The sequence below is a fragment of the Nematostella vectensis genome, chromosome 2 (genome assembly GCF_932526225.1).
Source record: "Nematostella vectensis chromosome 2, jaNemVect1.1, whole genome shotgun sequence".
Classification (NCBI taxonomy): domain Eukaryota; kingdom Metazoa; phylum Cnidaria; class Anthozoa; order Actiniaria; family Edwardsiidae; genus Nematostella; species Nematostella vectensis.
Genome location: NC_064035.1, coordinates 10,181,651 through 10,200,356, shown reverse-complemented (window position 1 = coordinate 10,200,356; position 18,706 = coordinate 10,181,651). Strand labels below are relative to the sequence as shown.

The window sequence follows — 18,706 nt, the reverse complement described above, 5'->3', positions numbered from 1 at the left end:
ATTTTGATTTAGTAGATATCATTAAAAATACACTTGAAGTATGAAAAATAAAATAAATCAGCTAGACCTCGGATGTTTGGGCTCCCTGTTGTGATTGCAAGCGGTTCCTCCTCAGTAGCAGAGAAGTGAGACACCACACGAGAAATCTTCCAAAAACACGTGACTATTGTGAAGAAAATACATTCTGAATGGCTGATACTACGAAAAGATCTGTTAAGACAGTACTCTGTGTACTGTGTGTTCTGGCAATCTTCTCTCTGGCTTCGCTTTACTTGTATTTTTTGTCCAAATGGCTACCTCCTCTGGCGAGAGAAATGGTATCGGAAGATGACCTTAACAGCAACACAACAAATCAGAGGTATGCCAGTCCTTTCTTGCGGCTAGCCTTAGACTTCAGATAAGTACCTGAGAAAGTCCTAGCCTAAAACTGGTGTTGATTGTGATATATATTTTCAGAGCGGAGCTATATTTTCCCAGCAGTATTGAGGAGTTAAAGGCTCTCGCAAGCATTCTCAAGATGTACAAGAAGGAGAATAGTGGCTATGTAGCTCTCCTTTTCTGTAGCGCATACCTTTACAAACAGACATTTGCCATCCCTGGGTCTGTTTTCATGGTAAGGAACACACATGCTCATAGCCAGGAATTCGGGTGGGGGTGTCCATTTAATGGACAATTTCCTTGTTTTCACCCATTCCCCTCTGCTATGGGGCTTATGCATGTAGCTAATAACTTTTTTAAAACTTGTCCTGGTGGCCAGAGTAGCATAACATGGCTAAATTTCACAAAGGGCTATTTTCAAGATAAGCTGTAAAATTTTTTATACTTTGTTTATCAATGGGTAGCGATAGCTATCCAAGTGTTTGAGTGGCAAGGAGTTCTGTAGTATCCCTGACAGCTTTTCTGGATTTGTTGCAAAAGTAGAGTTGTTACTGGGACCCAAGGATTGCCTAGTGTGACAAGCCTAGAACAGGACCAAGCATCACCTAGTGTGACAAACCTATAGAACAGGGCCCTTTAAGTATTGTATAGCATGACAAAACTAGAACAGGACCCAAGCATTGCCCAGTATGACAAGTCTCGAACAGGGCCCTTTAAGCATTGTATAGCCTGACAAAACTAGAACAGGGCCCAAGCATTGCGCATGGTGACAAACCTAGAACAGGGCCCAAGTCCATTCCTAGCCTTCCAAGTCCAGAGCAAGAGAGACCACGATTTCTGAAGTTGTTGCCCCCCATAACATACCTTTTATGGTATTAACATCCCAACCTGTGTTTGTTTGTAGAATATTCTAGCAGGGGCAATCTTTGGAATCTGGAAGGCATTTCCCTTGACATGTTTTTTGACAGCATGTGGGGCGTCATGCTGTTACTTACTGTCTAGGACTTTTGGTAGAAGTTTACTTGTACAGTATTTCCCTGAGAGGGTTGCTGCACTCCAAGCAAAGGTACTGATCCTAAAGTCTTTATCGATTGGAAAACAACTCCTTGGTCAACACAATGAAAAAAAAAAAAAAAAACACAGAGGCATTCTAAAGGAACATATATAACCCAAATTTGGGCTGATCCTAGCCCCTCCTGACCTCTCCCCTTCTACCAACCCTCTTCTTTATTGTGAAATACTGTAGAGTCCAGCTTTAATCCCTCAATATCCCAGTTTTTGTCCTTCCTTTGAGATCCTCAATCTCTTATTTTGTTAGTGGTGGCATTAATAAGTTGTAATTATTTACTTTTTTTTAATCTTCAACATTTTAAATTGTTGTAGTGTGTTACTTTCAATTTTCTAAACTGACTATCAGTGGAATGTAATGGTTTCTGTAATGTGATTCTAATGTAAAATCTTTGTTTCAAGTTTAAACATTTAGATCTTTCTTTATTTCAGGTTCATGAAAACCTTGATAGATTGTTTTTCTTTTTGTTGTTTCTACGACTCTTCCCAATGTCTCCTAACTGGTTTCTAAACATGACATCACCAATTCTAGATGTTCCTCTGCCACAATTCTTTGTTTCTGTCTTCATAGGTGAGTCCTATTTATTGATGTCCTGTCATCTCTCATCTGTCATTCACCCTTCCCTAAAATGATGCCCAATTTCTTCAGGGAATTCTTTGCTGAAAATTACTAGATTAATAATATGTTAAAACAAACAACATTTTAATTCAGAATCTTCCTACTATTCATCTTTTTTTTAAACAAGGACCTGGAGTATAAAAGGCGCAGACCAGGTCCAAGTCATTATTCTTGCTAGACCAAGTCAAGTGCAGAGCTCTGTCAATATCAAAAAGCAGAGCCGTAGATTAACTTTGATCATTTTAAAGTTGAAAATAATATTCTGTATACACAAGGCAATAACAGTCAGCTTTTGGGAGTGGTTTTCTACGGCAATAACAATAAAATTGTGATTGAAAATAAAATTAAAAAATGGAGCATGCTTAATTGAAAGGATGCTACCATCACGCGCGTGAAAATAATGAAAACTTAAAACAATTTTGTTGTTTTTTGGACTGATAATGTTTAATTCATTATTTCGAACTTGATGATCTCTCTTTTGCTTCTTGTTATGGAGCTCTGCACCTGAAAAAGTCTCGCGAGAATGAAGACTTGTCCAGGTGTGCTCCTTCTATACTGCAAGTCCTTGTTTAATAAAGAGGAAAATATTGTTTTTCAAATAAGATGTTGCAGCATAAAATAACATCCTACAGTATGCAAATGCCTACAAACATTCAGCCTACAGATCTTGTGCTCTGGCCTAATAATATGTTTTTGGTTGATTAAGTTCTGCCTGGATTACCTTTATTAATTATTATCTGGGATGTGGTAAGATAGCCACTTAATGTGGAAAAAACGCAAGACATACACTTTCATTCAAAGCACAGAACCCTTTTTTATTGTCTCTCTTTGTTTTTTTTTTTTCGTGCTGTAGCATTGTTAAAAAGACTTATATCCTTAAAATCTCTGTTAGCATTCTATAATTAAACAAATTCCATCATTTGGTAGGTCTGATGCCGTATAACTTCCTCTGCTGTCAAACTGGATGTCTTCTCTCACAGCTCAAATCTCTTAATGACCTCTTCACTGCATCTGTCATGTTCAAGCTTGCTGCAATGGCTTTTGTTGCTATGGTTCCAGGACTTGTTGTTAAGAGACTTCATAAGCAACACAACAAGACTAAATAAGTACATAGCGAAAATAAAGGACTTATTACTATCTCTTTTATTTTTTTTCGAAAAGATGAGACTTTAATTTGGCGGTTTGGGGCAAAATTATCTTCTAAGGGAATTTTATTTTCGCGAAAATATCAGCTTTTTTGTCGAAAATTTTATAAATCACAACAAAACAAAACTGTAGAAAGCGCACCATATTTACATCGTCAATTTTTGGAAAAACGACAAAAAAAACAAATGATGCCACAGGTAGCCCAAGCTCTTTTTTGTCCCTATTTTACGGTAAACATAGGACGATAAAAAAAAATTAAGATTTCAAATCATGAATCTTGAATCTTGAAAAAGGCGCTTTTTAAAATTAAAATAAGGCCAAAGAACAAGTCAAAAGTATACAAACACGCCACTAGACTACAAGTTGTTTTTTATTTTTCACTAATTTTGTTTTTCGCCCTATGTTTACCGTAAAATCAATAGGGACAAATAAAGAGCTTGGCCTACCTGTGATGATGATATAGCATATTAAATTCTGCGATATTAAAGTTCGCGGTAATTGAAATTCGCAGCCGCAAAGACTACATGCGCATTAGTATCAGTAAAAGCCAAGATGGCCGACGAAAGAAAATGCACTATTTTCCCGCGCTCCGGTTTTGGTAGACGTTCGGAGTGTTTTATGTTTGCCGCATGAAACGTACAGAGCTGCTCATTGTTACCATGTGTGGCGCACGCGGGTTTTTCGTTTGAAGCGCGGTCGAATACTATAATTCAAATTATGAGAGTGTTCTAGAAAAAAAAAGAAAGCTGTTGTACCCCCTTCCGGCTGCCATTTGTCCATATTTCCCTATCTGTAAATACTTTTCTTAAGTGTTTCCTTTATTTATCTCTACGGAGGTTGGGAGAGGGGGATGCGTTTTAAAGCTTACTTTAAAAAGCTAAATGAAGACTCTATTCAATAGAAGGCCGTGCTTCTACTTAGACGCGAAGGCTACCCTCAGGGTTGTACTCGCGTTGAATTTTTTATTTTTGAAATAAATAACTTATTTACAACCTTAAAGTTGTGGTCCCATATCATTACCGATATGATACCAACTAACACTATAAGGCATGTTTTCTGATGTCTGATGATGAAGAATTGAATAATCACGTATCTTTTTTAGCTTATTCTTTAATTCATTAAGTCGGTACGAAACAGAATTGGAGTCATTAAGCCTTTAACTGTTTTCATATATTATTATCTCTGATCTTTGTTTACGAACAAAAATAAACAGCCTAGCTCACCATGAAAGACGTGGATGGGTTTTAAGGACTCCAGTATAAATATATATATTTCGGGAGGCTTTTTTTGGTAAAATTGTGATTTTGAATGTACCTTTTTTTCGCAGATCTTTTATTACTTATTTACCATCAAAGTAAACTCCTTTTTTTTCGAAATCAAATACACTGAGTATACATGCGTAATCGGGCCTATTCATCTAACACCAGCCAAAATAATAATTTCTAATCCGTATTGTGCCATTAAAGTGGAAACCTTGTGAAAATACCTGATAATATTCAAACCTACCTAAAAAAGATTCCTGGCATCTGTCTGGCAAAATGCTCGCTGCTCATTTGCCAGATTGCTCTGTTCTGTATTCTGGTTGTCACGTGACCGACATCATAAAAGTTTTTCCTGCCCCGTAAAGGTTATTCATATACAAATCATTCCAATCTCGCTACCAAAATGTGCCCGTCGAGTCACATGCCCACAGCACTGTAATCTGTAATTGATTTTCATTCAAGGATAGCTGAAAAAAGTTAGTATGATTTTTTTGTTTTTCATGTTCAAATCACCGGTTATTAGTTTCGTGTGGTATTGCTTTCTCGTGTTTATTATTCTGCCTACCGTAACATGGTGTTTACTTTTCCGGGATCGTTCATATTGTTGTGACTCGAATTGAAATAATTGTTTTGCAGGTGATTTCGGTTCACTGCCAGGAATTCAACATCTTTCAGCGTTCGGCATTTTAAACAGTGGTAAGTGTGCTAAGTTTATACAAAAACATCATCCCCATGAAACAGACCACCCATTTCTAATTCGCTTTTTGAGTCAGGTATGCTCCCATTAGATTTGGAAATTTGTTGATCTATTTTCCCCCTTTTTCGTCGATATATATATTCTCTAGACTTTAATCACTATAACGTTCTGTAAAATCTCATGCATTCTTGCCGTCCCTGCTCGACTAACGACTTCTCCAAAACAACACAAGAAGTATTTATCAATGTGCCTGGTATTTCTTATAACATCATTTCGAAATTATGACAATGCTTCTGTCCATTTTTATCTCATTTATTTATTTTTTTCAAAGCAGGGTAAATTAAGTTTTTAGTTGAAGAGACAATCTCGGTCGGCACGTAAAAGGCGTATTTAAAAGACACATAATTTATCTGCAGAAAGAGAGGACGCGGATTTTAATGAGATCCTGTAGCTTGTCTAGTTGCATTTTTTTTACTGTGAGAGTAACTCAAAATAGGTGTATAAGAGAGTGTCCATTTTTTTTAAACAAAAAACTGAGGGCCCTTCTCCGCACTAACACTAACGTATCATATAAGCGGCATTGCCTAAAACAGCAAGTCACTACACATAAAACATTTAAGGATGTAAGACTCAGATTTATTCTACCAGTGAAAAATACTGAGTTTTCTGTGTTTCAGAAATGTGGGTTTATTTAACACGTCCCTATTTTAGATCTCGACTTTATTTTGATTGCCTTCTGTTGTTTGAAAGTTAGTTTCTGTTTACTGGCTTGTTTGTTTTTATCTAGTTAGTCTTCCTACTAGTAAGTGTGCTTTTTCATTCGTTTATTCGCTTGCTTGCTTTGCTGTTTGCTGAAGTTTTGGAAGTTGCGAGAGTATCAAGGTACGTTTTGTTTTCTTTTACTCCATATGTGCAAGTTAACTCTATAACTTAATATTGAATGCTAAATATTATTGCTTTTTTAACTGCTTTTCATTTATCTTTTCCGGATATTTCAATTTTTGCTCTACTTGACCGACATTATACTGTAAGACTGGAAGTCTTGAGATAAGTGTTTGATTAAGTTGAAGTTCCTAACTAATGTTTACTCCGCCTTTACAATAGGGTAAGGGCATCCCATGTAGCATGAGAGTCCCCCTAGATAAGCTTTCTGCTTTTGGGATTATTGCTAGTAAATATTGTTTAAATAAAAAAGTGCATCCTTTGAGCCATTTCCTGTTCTTGACGTGTTTCCTGGAAACTATCTCGTGGCTTGAATGTCCCAAAAGTCACAATGTTGGCAGTAATGCGATTTTGAGTAATCTTCAAACTCACGTTCGTGTCTTACAAGCGAAAACAATACATCGCGGTTACGACAAAAGCCTTGAGCTGTTTTCATTGGGCTAAACTTCCAAATCACGTCATCTCACAACAATCTGTCCATCATCCGGAAAGTCATTGACGAAAGTGAGATATGGTTTCAGTTCTTTTGGGGAAATCTTGGCAAGATTTCTAAGTCTGCACCTGTTTTACTGATTATATCATTCCTTTTGATTAATGAGACCCCCCCCCCTCCCGGCCGTTTTTAGTTATGGGCTCCCTGTGTTAACGGCTGCGAAAGACGTGTCTGTTACAAAAATAAAAGATTTACACTCAACTGACAATATATTACTGTTTTTTCGTCCAATCAAAGCGCGCGTAGGACGCGCCACAAGAAAAATACCCTTGCAGCAAAGTCTAGGCAATTTACGGAAGTCTTCTTCTTCACACAAATATGCTCAAGCCTTTTAATTAGTTAATTTCTTTCTAGAACCAGCAGGTGCGCTTTGTAAATCTAAAAGATCAACATTTGCCGCAAAACACGGGCAGACTTGGAGATATGGGTTGTGGTTCGTCTACCTTCAAACCGCCTAGAGAGCCCGTGAAAATCCCCCTATCTGTAGCCCAGAAGTATCTAGTACGAGAAACGTGGGAGACAATCGAGCAACACTCGAAGGCAGTTGGCAAAAAGACTTTTCTCAGGTAAGAGTATCGAGCTAACTTTTACCTGCCTTGTGACGCATAAGGCAGTAGTCCAGGAAAAAGTCAAACATTTAACGATGAAAAAGTTCTCAAGAAGCCTCATCAACTTAAAAGTTGGGTTTTTATAGAGGATTTCTTTTTCTTTAAAGACATTTTTAAACTAAAATCAAATGATTAGCCGGAGAGTTGCGGAAGTTGTTCTACCACTTCCTGTATTCACATCGCACCGCTCGCGAATCCCTGCTCGCTACTTTAAATACCCAACAATTTTCTTCTGTTCTCTGTTTTCTACAAAGTAATGTTATTTTTATGGCATGGCGTCTTCTTCCTTTTATCGTAGGATGTTTTATATGAGTTCTATTGACTTCATATATTCTGTCGCCATGGAGTCCAAAGCGTCCAAGGGTAAACTTCGCTAAGATGTTTATCTTGCCCTTTAAGGATCCTTTATCAATGAGACACTGTGTAAATAGGCCTGTTGTATAAGTCCTTTGCTAAGTCTCTACGATAAAACACAGATACCTGTATTGTAAACGATAGAAAAGCAATAAATATTATTCACTTCCGAGATGTATGCGCACTAAAAAGATAGAGTAATATATTAATGAGTAGAAAAGGATAGCAAGTTATTTTTATTATCTCTCGCATATAGGAAAGTTTTATTTCATTCGGATGTCTATTAATGAGAAATTTCGGTTCGCATCCTTTGGTGTGCAGATTTTCAAGAAAAATCGTTTCATGTTAAACGGATGTTGAAAAGTAACATAGCTAGCCTTAGGCAGTTGTTTAAATAATATCTAACTTTTTCTGACATCCCGTGGTTTTGTGTTTCTTTATTGAATCTAAAGCATTTTGTCCTATGAGATGACAGGTAATTGGCGATATTCCAGACAACACAACAAATACAGTATACGCCAGCGGCAAGGAAATATCTATTGTTATTAGAATGATTGCTTTCCTGTTCTCGTAGACATACGGGTGTTGGGACTTGAATTAGCTTTCGACGACGTAAAAAACAGTTATAGGACATGGAGGTGTATGTTTTTGTTCAATTCTTTCAAATTTTTCCCCTTCTCTTCTTTTTAAAACTATCCTGCTGCTTACAAATCCCATCAGAGGGGGAATATACACTACTTTATTTGTCCACGTCTGGACACTTTTCTCGTTAAGAGGGCATTTCTCGTTTCTCGATAATTTGTCCGCTTTTAAAGAGATGATGACTGTTTACTCGAGGCTCTAAGGAATAACACCACCTCGTATCAATGGTAAAATTTAGAGAGAAATACTTAAAATAATTACTTTAGAGCTAGCGGGAGGGTTTGATTGGTTGGGTTTAACTTCACTGTATGAATAAGCCCTATTTTCTGGGGTGTAGCTCGGGCGATTTAAAGGTAGAATATATTGCGTATAGCATGGGAGGGTCACTGGGGCGCGCAATAAAACTCCCAATCTTGGCCTTTTTTATATGGGCATCTATGCCCGCGCACTCCCTTCCCGACAAATCCTGGCTTCGCGCATGAAAATTGCTCTTCACTCAAACACATCCTTTTGTTTTCAGGTTCTTTGAAATAAACCCAGACTACCAAAAGCTGTTCCCAGAGTTTGCCACACTAGACCAGGTTGAGCTGGAGCAGGCTAATGCGTTACACGGTCACGCCAAGCGAGTCATGAAGGCCGTAGAGAACGCTGTCTCCGCCATGGATGATGCGGAAAGTTTCGCCGCTTACTTAGAAAACCTCGGGGCACGACACAAGGCAAGGGCCCTCAAGCCGGCCTATCTCGATGTGAGTTGTCTAATTCATAGAGATATTCTTGTTTTTATTTGTATTTCATGATGGTTGATTTTATTTGTATTTCAAGGCTGGATACGAGCACCCCCTTTGTCCACCCCTTGTCACTCGATGTGCTAATAAAGATCTCGAGCAGGGCGTTTGCCTTCAACACAATTATATTTTGTTCGCTAAGGCAGTAACAAGTTCTTACAATAGCTTATCTTTGCTTCTGGAACTACAAAAACGAGTTAATTCACTCCAAACTAGAATAGATTTTAGAATGATTTATTTAGGTCACGTTTTCATCACCTTCGCCGTCGCTGCTTTTAGAAGTTCGCTTTTGTTTCCTTTTGAATCGATCGGGATTTATGAAATAATCTATTTGCATTAGTGTTTTCAGACTGGAAATATTGTCTAATGTGTGGAAAGCTACAGGAACGCTCCGAGCGTTTATGATTTTAAATTTAGATTTTATTGATAATCAGTGTTGCCATAGGGTTGATAGGCACAGATAGACTACAGTGTTAAAGCATAAATACGAAAAAGTGATTTCTTGTTTATAGTATACACCTACACTTCTTTTAAGAATCTTAAAAGAACCTTCTAAATTAGAACCTCGAGAGAGATTTCAACAGATGCTAAGAATGTCCACACGAGTCAGATGGCAAAAAAAATTTTTAGTGTGGTGTTTTCTAATATACATTGCTGTTTATTATTGGTGAAATTCTCCTCAAATACTTGATTTGGTATTTTATTTTTATATAACGGCCAAGTCTCGACTGAAAATAAGACGTTCCTATAAAGAGTCAATTTCGAATAAGGTTGCCCCGAGAGTAAATGATTCACAAAGAGCAATGTTTTTAAAATGGGCATCAAATAGGCAAAATACAGCTGTGTTGCGCGAGCCTCGGGATTGTTCAAGCCGACACCTTCTCCACGCGCCACAGGGGTCCCAGTGTTGAATCAAGCAAATTAAACGTCCAGGCTCAAAGCATGCGAAATAACTTATTTCATAAACATTTGAAATTATAATAATATTTTATTTTGATCGGGTCGTGTTCGTTCATAAGAGGTTGCTCATTGAATAAAGCTTTATGTATAGACGCCGAGTAAAGAATTCATGAACTTAGGATTTTTTTATAGAGGGTCCCCGCGCAATGGAGAAATAGCCATAGCACCTTATGTAGCCTCGCAACTTATGGTACTGAAACTGCTGAAGGACTGAGATGCCTTTATTGATAGGCCATGCAAGTTGCTTACACGGACACGATACAAGATCTGCTCAAGACTCAATGGACAGACGGAACAGCCGAGGCTTGGAACAAACTGTTTCGTTTTATCGCGGATACCATGAAACATGGACTTTCCTCCTGAAGTCAGCAGCGCGAAGCCTAAAAAATCCTCTGAAACTAATAGTTGCCTAAGGGGGTTTTCCATGCGATGCCCTCCCATTCCCCTTGTTTTGTTTTATCGCTAATACCATGTGAAACATGGGCACACCTCCTTGATGTCAGAGCGAAGCCAAAAGAACCTCTGCAACTAATGGTTTCCTAATGGCTTTTCCAATGCAATGCCCCCCCCCCCCCTATATCGCCGATACCATGTGAAACAGGGGCAGACATCTTAAAGTCAGCGCCCCTGCTTTTGCATGCAATGCTCTTCTACTATTTCATGAAGTTTTCTTACACTTATTGCGTGCAACAGGCGAGAAAATTTATCATATTTTTATGATGTTTATACGACATGTGGTGAAAACGTTATGTCAACGTATGTCAACGTAGTTACGTAACCTTAAAACATACAACCAAACATATCAACAAAAGATCACGGAAAACAAAAACGCTTTCCAGCTGCACGATGTTACGTTGGAAAGTATCTATTTGCTGGGGTGATGCAGCGAATATATTACCCTTCTCGAATTCCGTACCCCTGGAAATGCGATGGAAACAACCAACCCAAGTGTTACTCCTTAAGAAATCCAAACGGTAAAATACTTTCTTATGTGAATCCCATATCTAATATCTAAGCTCGAAAATCCTAACCCTGTTTCCTCAATTACGTGTTTTCTTCGTGACCGCCCTGGAACGCCCCAAACACACACGGCACGAATCACAGTTTGTAATATTTCATATTTCATAACATCTTTAATTAGCAATATCAAGATTTGTTAAAGTGACAATTTGTAAATAAAGATTACATACGTATCTTAACATTTGTTGATAATTCATAGATATGTTACTTGCATAACGTTCTTTTTAGTGTGTTTTAACCAAGAAATAGCTTAAAAAGGATGCTTATAAATGCACTGACTACCCAAGCCAAGCCTCGCTCCAGGCGTTCAACCACAGGAGATCCGAATTGAAGGTTAAGACCTAGGGTGCAAAACCATTCATACTGTACCCCCCCCCCCCCCCCCCCCCTCTCCCTTCCGGGTAAAACGACCAGTAATGAAATAGATTCACCAGAAACGTTTACTGACAACTAAACTATTTCATATAAATTTCATATTCCTATCTCAACTCATGTTTTAATTCTTTGCCATTTTGTATCATCTTCGAGAAGCAAGCAGTTGTGGAAAAACGCTTGGAAAGCACAAAGCAAAAAAAATATATATTACTACTAAAACTAAAAACGGCTAAACTTTGTAATTAATTTCTTTTTCCTGTAAAACATGATGCATAAAAGTCGGAGCCCCTATATAAGATCTCATTCCTCAAATAAATGTTTTCGTCGGGCCAAGATCACCCATCGGAGTGATTTGACTTGATTGACGGACTTCCTAGGATCGCAGCGGTGCAAATAACGAACACGGTATTAAAAACCCAGAGGAAAGCCCTGTCGACGATTGCAGCCGCTAATTTGCTCTCAGTCCTCTTTCTGTCACTATGTTGATGACATTTGACAGCTCGGATAAGCTCCGACTCCACCGGGGTTGTGATCACCCGGCATTTTGCCGAACCATTTCCTGCCTGCTGGCCGTTGAGCACAAACCCCGGTATCTCCTTGTGGGGTAAGCCGCCAGAATCGGGACCATTTTGATTGGCATTTCCAGCGTTGTGTTTACAAATCATTTGCATTTCTTCGTCCCTGGTAACCCCCCCTGGGGAGTCAAGGCAGCAGTCACACGGAACACGTGCTTTTGTGTCCAAGTATTCGACGTACCCCTTACGAAGGGTTTTCTTTACGTCAAAGCGCAACAGAGGACCGACCTTTTCAAAGAGCAGAGTCTTGAGCCATGGAGATAGGCCGTCACCGAACATGTAACTGTAGTTGATCCGAAAACTGATCCCGGTCGCAACTAAAGCAAGGAACACCTCGACAATACAGAACGTATAGTAAACTCCTATGACTGGTACTGCCTCTGAGGTCGGCGGGATACTCTCTGCTACAAGTAACAGAAACACGGTCATACTCAACAAGACTGTTATAACGAACGACATTCTCTCGCCACATTCCACGGGGATGAAAAACGAGAAAAACGCCAGCAATGTGATGAGAAAGTTCGGTAACACGAGATTCACCACGTAAAATAGCGATCTTCGCTGCATGTGGATAACAAAGGAGATCTCGGGGTACGGCTGGTTAGGGCAGCACTGATAGAATATTACTCGGCGCTCAATTGCGACCTTCTCGACCGTCCATTCCCCATTCTCGACACGCGTGCTCGCGACTGTGGCGAGCCTCTTGTTATTGATAAGGTTGACTTCGTTTTGGTCGTACTGCCACGCGCCAAACGTGATGGGACATCTCTGGGAATCGAACGGGAAGTCTGTTACATCGATCTTGCACATTGTCTTGAACACATAAGGCATGGCCCAGTACACGAAACCGCTCGAGTAAACGCGCACACGCGTGACTGTCGTGTCCAAGCGGCTGTCGAATTCTTCAAAGATGCTGACAAACAGAGAACTTACTATCACAGCGCGGTATGAGCAAACTATGAACGGTGACAATTTGATTAAGCATGCACATATCACTTACTTGTTGTAAAGGACAGTATCTGGTTGCCATAGTAACTGGGATGACACGACTATTTGATTGACACCACCGTACTCTGCAGGATCCCAGCTTAACGTCTCAGCGATCCACGACTAGTAAAAAAAAACTTAGTTGATCAGGACCCGAGTCAGAGACATTGCAGACTACTAAAGCAGGCCCGTAACCAAGGATGTTTCTTGGGGGGGAGGGGGGTGCGGAATCCGTAAAAGTGGACCTAATTTTTCTGGGGTGGGGGGGGAGTTCTCTGATAAAAATTTGACCACCTCCGAAAGAACAAAGAAAGGTGTTTTATGCCTTTGCAGTATCTCCACGGGACGTTTATTGACAGATTTGGCTACATACTAGAGTGATCTAGCTTATGCTTTATAGATTTGTCTACAAATAGCACGTCTATTGAGAGCCGAAAATGGACCCTCGACCGTTGTGGGGGGGAGGGGGGGTGCGTTTACAAAGTAATAATAATAACAATAACAACAGCAACAACATTAAAGCAATAATAACAACAACAACAACAATGTAGACTACAAAAGCAACAGCAGAAACGTATGTTATCATACCTGCCGAATCCAAACACTTGAAGACAAAATTTGATGTTTCTCGTCCTGAAGTAGAAAAAAGAGAAAAATACATTACCCCAGACTACCGTGGAGTCCTTTTGCATCCCAAATAGAGTCATTGGGAAATCTGTTGGCTCTCACATTTGGTCAACGTTCAATAAAAGCGATACTTGAAATCTATGAACGCGGGCAAATGTGCTTGCGCGCGATAAAGGAATTGCGTAAGAAAATTCTCACGTTTTCTTTAACGTTGGAGGATGCGACTGACTGTACTGTTTTGAAAATGAACGGATCAGACAAAACCGAAGGAGGATATCAATAATTATTTTTTTTCGGGGTCCGGTACCCATCAAATCGCGCGCTCTGATTGGCTCTCGTGAGCGTCCGGTATCCTACGATCAGGACCCCGCGATACCGGCCCGCTCACCTCTAAAGCTCGAAATAGTAAGTTTATTTGTAAAATGACCATCGAAAACTGGATTTTTTTTCTGCCGAAGTTATAGATCTTTACCTTAAAACAGCATTTTATTTGTTATTTTTTCTAGAATCGTTAACTTTACGAACAATCGGCTTCAAACTCCCTCAAAAGGAGCTTTTCAGTGAATATATCTTATCGTCTGTGTAGAGGATTTAAAGCGAAAGAAGACATTTCTACTATCAAATCGAGTTGAGAACGACGTATCAATTTGGACTAAATTATTTTACAAAATTGTTGGTCAAAACTCAGAGTATGTCTTCTTTGGAGGTTCTGTATTTCTGGAGGATTAATAAGCGTTGTGTGGAACCCGGCCCTACCAACCGATAATTCCGATAATCAATAATAATCAATAGTAATCGATAAAAGTCAATATCAATCAATCGATTAATATAGGAAATCAATAAAAATCGATAACGTGAAACTGTGTGAGTATCGATTATTATTGATTTTTATCGAAAAATATTGAAATTATCGATTATTATTGATTATATTAATAAATATCGATTTCTTCCATTCCGTCGAAATGTATCATCTGACATCAATTGTTTGACTGTTTTTTTTTTTAATCAGATAGACAAGGTAAGATAAACGAAGCGAGTCTTTATATTGCTTCAAAAGGGCTCAATTTTACCATTTGCAAACCACATTCAAGATATACAAGATATCGAGCCGCGCTCATTCCGTGCCAAACCTAATTGTTTAGTATTTTTAAATACTAATTAAAATTATATTGGCACATGAGAAGCTTGACGTCTAAATCAATTACGTCCGTCCTGCAAAAGTTCGACACCGTTTCAAGTTCGACAACGTTCGACACCGTTTCACGTTCGACAACGTGGAAGACCTTGTTGTGCCGCATTTGTTTTGATTTTTGCAAGGCAACAGTAACTTTTTGGCCCATTGGAACAACGCAATCAGTTCGACATCTGAATCAACATTGTGTCGACCTAAATGAATTAGGGACCTTGGGCAACGACGACGACGGCCGAAAACAATGGAATTTGATTAAGAATTCAATAGCAGCACGTGGAAATGCATCCTGTCTGATACATTTCAGCCGTTTTCCATAAAACCACGACGTGAAAATTTTAAGTTTCACCTTCAGTTAAGGACGCGGACGTTTGCATTATAAACTCCACCCCTCTTGCTATGTTCGTTACTGTATAAATAATGTCCTTAGTTAATTTTTATCTGTCTCTGACTATAATGTTTTGCTTATTCCATTGCAATCAAATTTATATTGATTGCCACGCGCGAAAACATCTTTTTCGATCGTGTTGTCCTAGCCGTCGTCGTCGTACTTGCTTTCCAGTGGTCAGTTATAAATATAAGAAATCGATAAAACCCGATATTAATCGATAATAATCAATATGATTGAGTACTCTTGGGCTGTGAGTATCGATTATTATCGATTTCCAATATCAATCAATAATAATCAACTGATTAATATCTATTAATATTGACTAATTCCATTAGTTTCCGATGATCGATTTCTAACGATTGGTAGGGCCGGGTGTGGAAATACAAAATGGAGTTTATTGAATGATCATGAGCGAACAAAATCTTCACGAACATCGACGAAAGTCAGAAGTAAAACCTCGCCTCGTGCAACCATAAAGCCCGTAAGGTAAACAAAGTTGGAAAATCTATTGAATTGAGGGATAAAATAAATATGTTATTTCCCAGCTAAGGGTCGGTCCGTATCGTGTAAATACCGTGACCTCGCCCTTGAAAATACTGACCTCGGCCTTCGGCCTCGGTCAGTATTTTAAAGACCTCGGTCACGGTATTTCACGATACGGACCTCCCAGCTGGAAAATAACATATATTTATGTGCAGATCTAGCCTTCACCTTTGTTTTGGTAATAATAACACACTTGCTTCACAAATGCTATGCAAGCGTTCTGCTGTAGTGTACTGGGAGCGCCAAACGAAATTGATAGGAAAGAACATTCCCGAACACTGCTGTCAACAACCTCTGGGTGGGTTATGTTAGGTCTCATGCAGCAAGCGCCAACATCACCTAATATTGCTGACACAACCTCGCTCAGGTGACCACAAGACTAAGGGAATGTTTGAGACCTGTTACGCATCAGCAATATTAATGGTTTCAGGAATGTCGTGTGTTTATCAATTTTTTTTATTGACATCACGTTATTTTCATTTAACGACTTAAGCTCCCAAGAAGAAGCAATGACAAGCGTCCAGTATAATACTTGTCAATGAGGACTGGCGCGAAGCCCATCTGACATTCATGGCAAAAAAAGACAAATATATATATATATATAAAAGATCCTTATAAAAGCTGACCTAAATAGCTGATGGCCGTTCCCTTTCGGTATCTACGCTGGTAACTTGTTTTCTTTTACATTCATTACGGATTGTTCTCAATAATCCGTCATTAGGCCCAGCATTTAGCCTCAATGTCTTACTGCTATATCTCCCTATTTTAAAGAAATCTTACCACATCTATAATACTGTTGAATGTTATGTCTAGAGTGACATTCGTCGGACGGGCCAGGTCAAGAATCGGCCGGACGCCACTACCACTCGCGTTGATCAATCGTTCCAATAACCTTTGCTCATCGGTCGCCGATGCACCTATAACAAAAACCATAATTGACTTTTGTTATATAACGAAGGGACAAAGAGCCGCAGAAAGGCATCCACGATCGGCCCCCTTTTGAGAATCTTTTATTTTGTGAAAATGAATAATTTGCGTCTAATAATAAGCGAGAGTAATTCTGCTCTGAAGTAATTTATTCAGGGAACACACAAGCTACCATAACTGTGCCGCTTCCATAATTGTTTTTCGCAATATTGTGAGAACTGTTTTATAAACATGACTTCCAAACACCGCCAGCAAGTCAGCTTAAACTACCACAAGTAAATATTCACTTTCAGTAATTAAATTCATGCGACAAATACCAGTAATTTCAGGACGAATCTGTAAACCTTATGAAGCGAAATTCGGTTTGAGTAAATAAGTTTTAAAAAGTCGTTATGGGTCAATTACAGACAAAACCTTTTATTTACGTACTTCACACGATGAATTCTAAAGTTACAATGAAAACATGTAGGTTACTAGGCGAGGTAGCGAGTTTTCTTAACTGATTCGTAAAGAAAACAACACCAACCATCACATTCTTCACCACGTACCATCAATGTGGGAAATCCAGCCAAGAAGAAGACAGCTTAGTAAGAGAAACTCGATTAACACCCTTGAAAACGCTGTACTGGTTGACAATGAATCCATGGCTGGATAGTAGAAGACGTTAGATGTTAGCTAGTAGTGTCTCTCGATGTCTTGCGCCTGCAGATATCAAATCTGGACTGGAAAAATTCTCGTTAATAGTTGATTAACAGAGGTTAATGTTTATGTTGATGTAACCGTAGGCCTATTGGGGAGGACTAGTGACGAGAAGGGGGCAGTCGGCTATTCTAATGTCTTTCTGTCTTGGTTAACATGTAGATGTATGCTGTCCCAAAACACTCGTGACAAGCATCACAACTCTCACCGACTCTGAAAAAATTCGGTTCATTTGGAAATTTTAACTCACTACTTAGGAGATAATCTTGAAGGGTTTCCTTTCCATCCGACTCCAGTTACTAAAATGATTTAATTAATTATTTTTTATCCGGTCATTTATCAACGAGCTATTCAGTTAACGAGTTTAAGGCATCCCTAATTATTTTACCATAGCTAAATTTTTGATGCAGCAAGGACATCTGTACATAATAATGTTTTTCATCTTTACACATACACAGAATGACCGGAGTATTCACTTTAACCATGCGTCCTCACAGAGCAAATAGTGCATGAAGCACATTTTTCACGCAAGCAACCTTGTCTTCTAAGCAGCAGTAACTCGGCTAGTATGCTTATCAGCTGTTAACACATGTAGGTGATAATACTTCAGCTACCGGCCAACTTTGGTGAAACACGCCCATAGTGTGACAGTAGGAAACAAAAAAGATGTGCCTTACCGCAGAGACAGTTTAACTGACGCAATAGGGTAAGAAAACCGATAAGGTGTGCTTGTTTTAGTATCATCTATCGCTTATGAGATCGTTTAGATAGATAAAGTGTTCTTGAAATAGTATTCAATTTAGGGGATGTGTTACGGTAGTGCGGGGAGGGGGCTAAAATAAGTCATAATATGCTCGCCCTATCCCTTCGAATGTAAAAATAACTGCGCAATTCAAGCGCAATCTTTAAGGGCCTTAACACTAATTTCATCGTGTCGATTTGGGTTTCCTGTGGAACAAACCGTCGCCATCTTGGAAACGAAATCTCACGTCCCCTCCCCTCATCGTCAATTAGTAGTCTATGCGTTGCCTTTCCAGCTTCGATTTGGACGGACTCTGTGGAAACCAAGATTTGGGCTACCTTTGGCAGTCCGCGATTCACCAGGATTTTTCGCACTTACCTTCCCTGCTAGCAGAGGCCTCTTTTCTCTGTATTTCGCTTGGCTGGCGTTCGCGTGGAAAAGATACCTCTGCCATGGGTCGAAACTGTTTCTGTTGCGCATGCGTGAGCGTTAATAAGCGACCGACGTGCCAAAACCCGTACCATCGCGCGAAAGCTGTCAATATGCTAATATGCTTTGCATGGGTTTAGTCGGAAATCATGAATCAAACTGCGGTTAGTTCTCCTCTTCGAAAGAAAACAACTGTTCAATTTCAATCACCTAAAACGTCACTAAAAAGATTGAACAACAAACGCAGC

The 18,706-nt window shown here is 39.2% G+C and overlaps 3 protein-coding genes across 4 annotated transcripts; 2 read left to right on the top strand and 1 right to left on the bottom strand.

Annotated features, from left to right (window-relative positions):
• Positions 1-82: 82 nt before the first annotated feature.
• On the top strand, positions 83-3,202 carry LOC5521187 (transmembrane protein 41A-A). Its single transcript, XM_001640934.3, has 5 exons — positions 83-358; positions 457-613; positions 1,283-1,444; positions 1,879-2,017; positions 2,993-3,202. Exons 1-5 carry the CDS (start codon positions 189-191, stop codon positions 3,169-3,171), a joined length of 807 nt encoding a protein of 268 aa, XP_001640984.1. The 5' UTR covers positions 83-188; the 3' UTR covers positions 3,172-3,202.
• Positions 3,203-4,072: 870 nt separating this feature from the next.
• On the top strand, positions 4,073-11,153 carry LOC5521188 (globin). Of its 2 annotated transcripts, XM_032366571.2 has the most exons (5): positions 4,073-4,949; positions 5,110-5,169; positions 6,960-7,171; positions 8,730-8,955; positions 10,186-11,153. In XM_032366571.2, exons 3-5 carry the CDS (start codon positions 7,029-7,031, stop codon positions 10,315-10,317), a joined length of 501 nt encoding a protein of 166 aa, XP_032222462.2. In that variant the 5' UTR covers positions 4,073-4,949; positions 5,110-5,169; positions 6,960-7,028; the 3' UTR covers positions 10,318-11,153. The 2 variants fall into 2 exon arrangements, with proteins under 2 accessions (XP_032222462.2, XP_048577309.1); XM_048721352.1 differs by lacking the exons at positions 4,073-4,949; positions 5,110-5,169 and having other exon boundaries at positions 6,425-7,171.
• LOC5521189 (neuronal acetylcholine receptor subunit alpha-10) lies at positions 11,063-18,526 on the bottom strand. Its single transcript, XM_001641058.3, has 5 exons — positions 17,137-18,526; positions 16,442-16,578; positions 13,500-13,544; positions 12,925-13,034; positions 11,063-12,837 (listed from the first exon to the last, which is right to left on the bottom strand). Exons 1-5 carry the CDS (start codon positions 17,231-17,233, stop codon positions 11,685-11,687), a joined length of 1,542 nt encoding a protein of 513 aa, XP_001641108.3. The 5' UTR covers positions 17,234-18,526; the 3' UTR covers positions 11,063-11,684.
• Between the last annotated feature and the right edge of the window lie 180 nt (positions 18,527-18,706).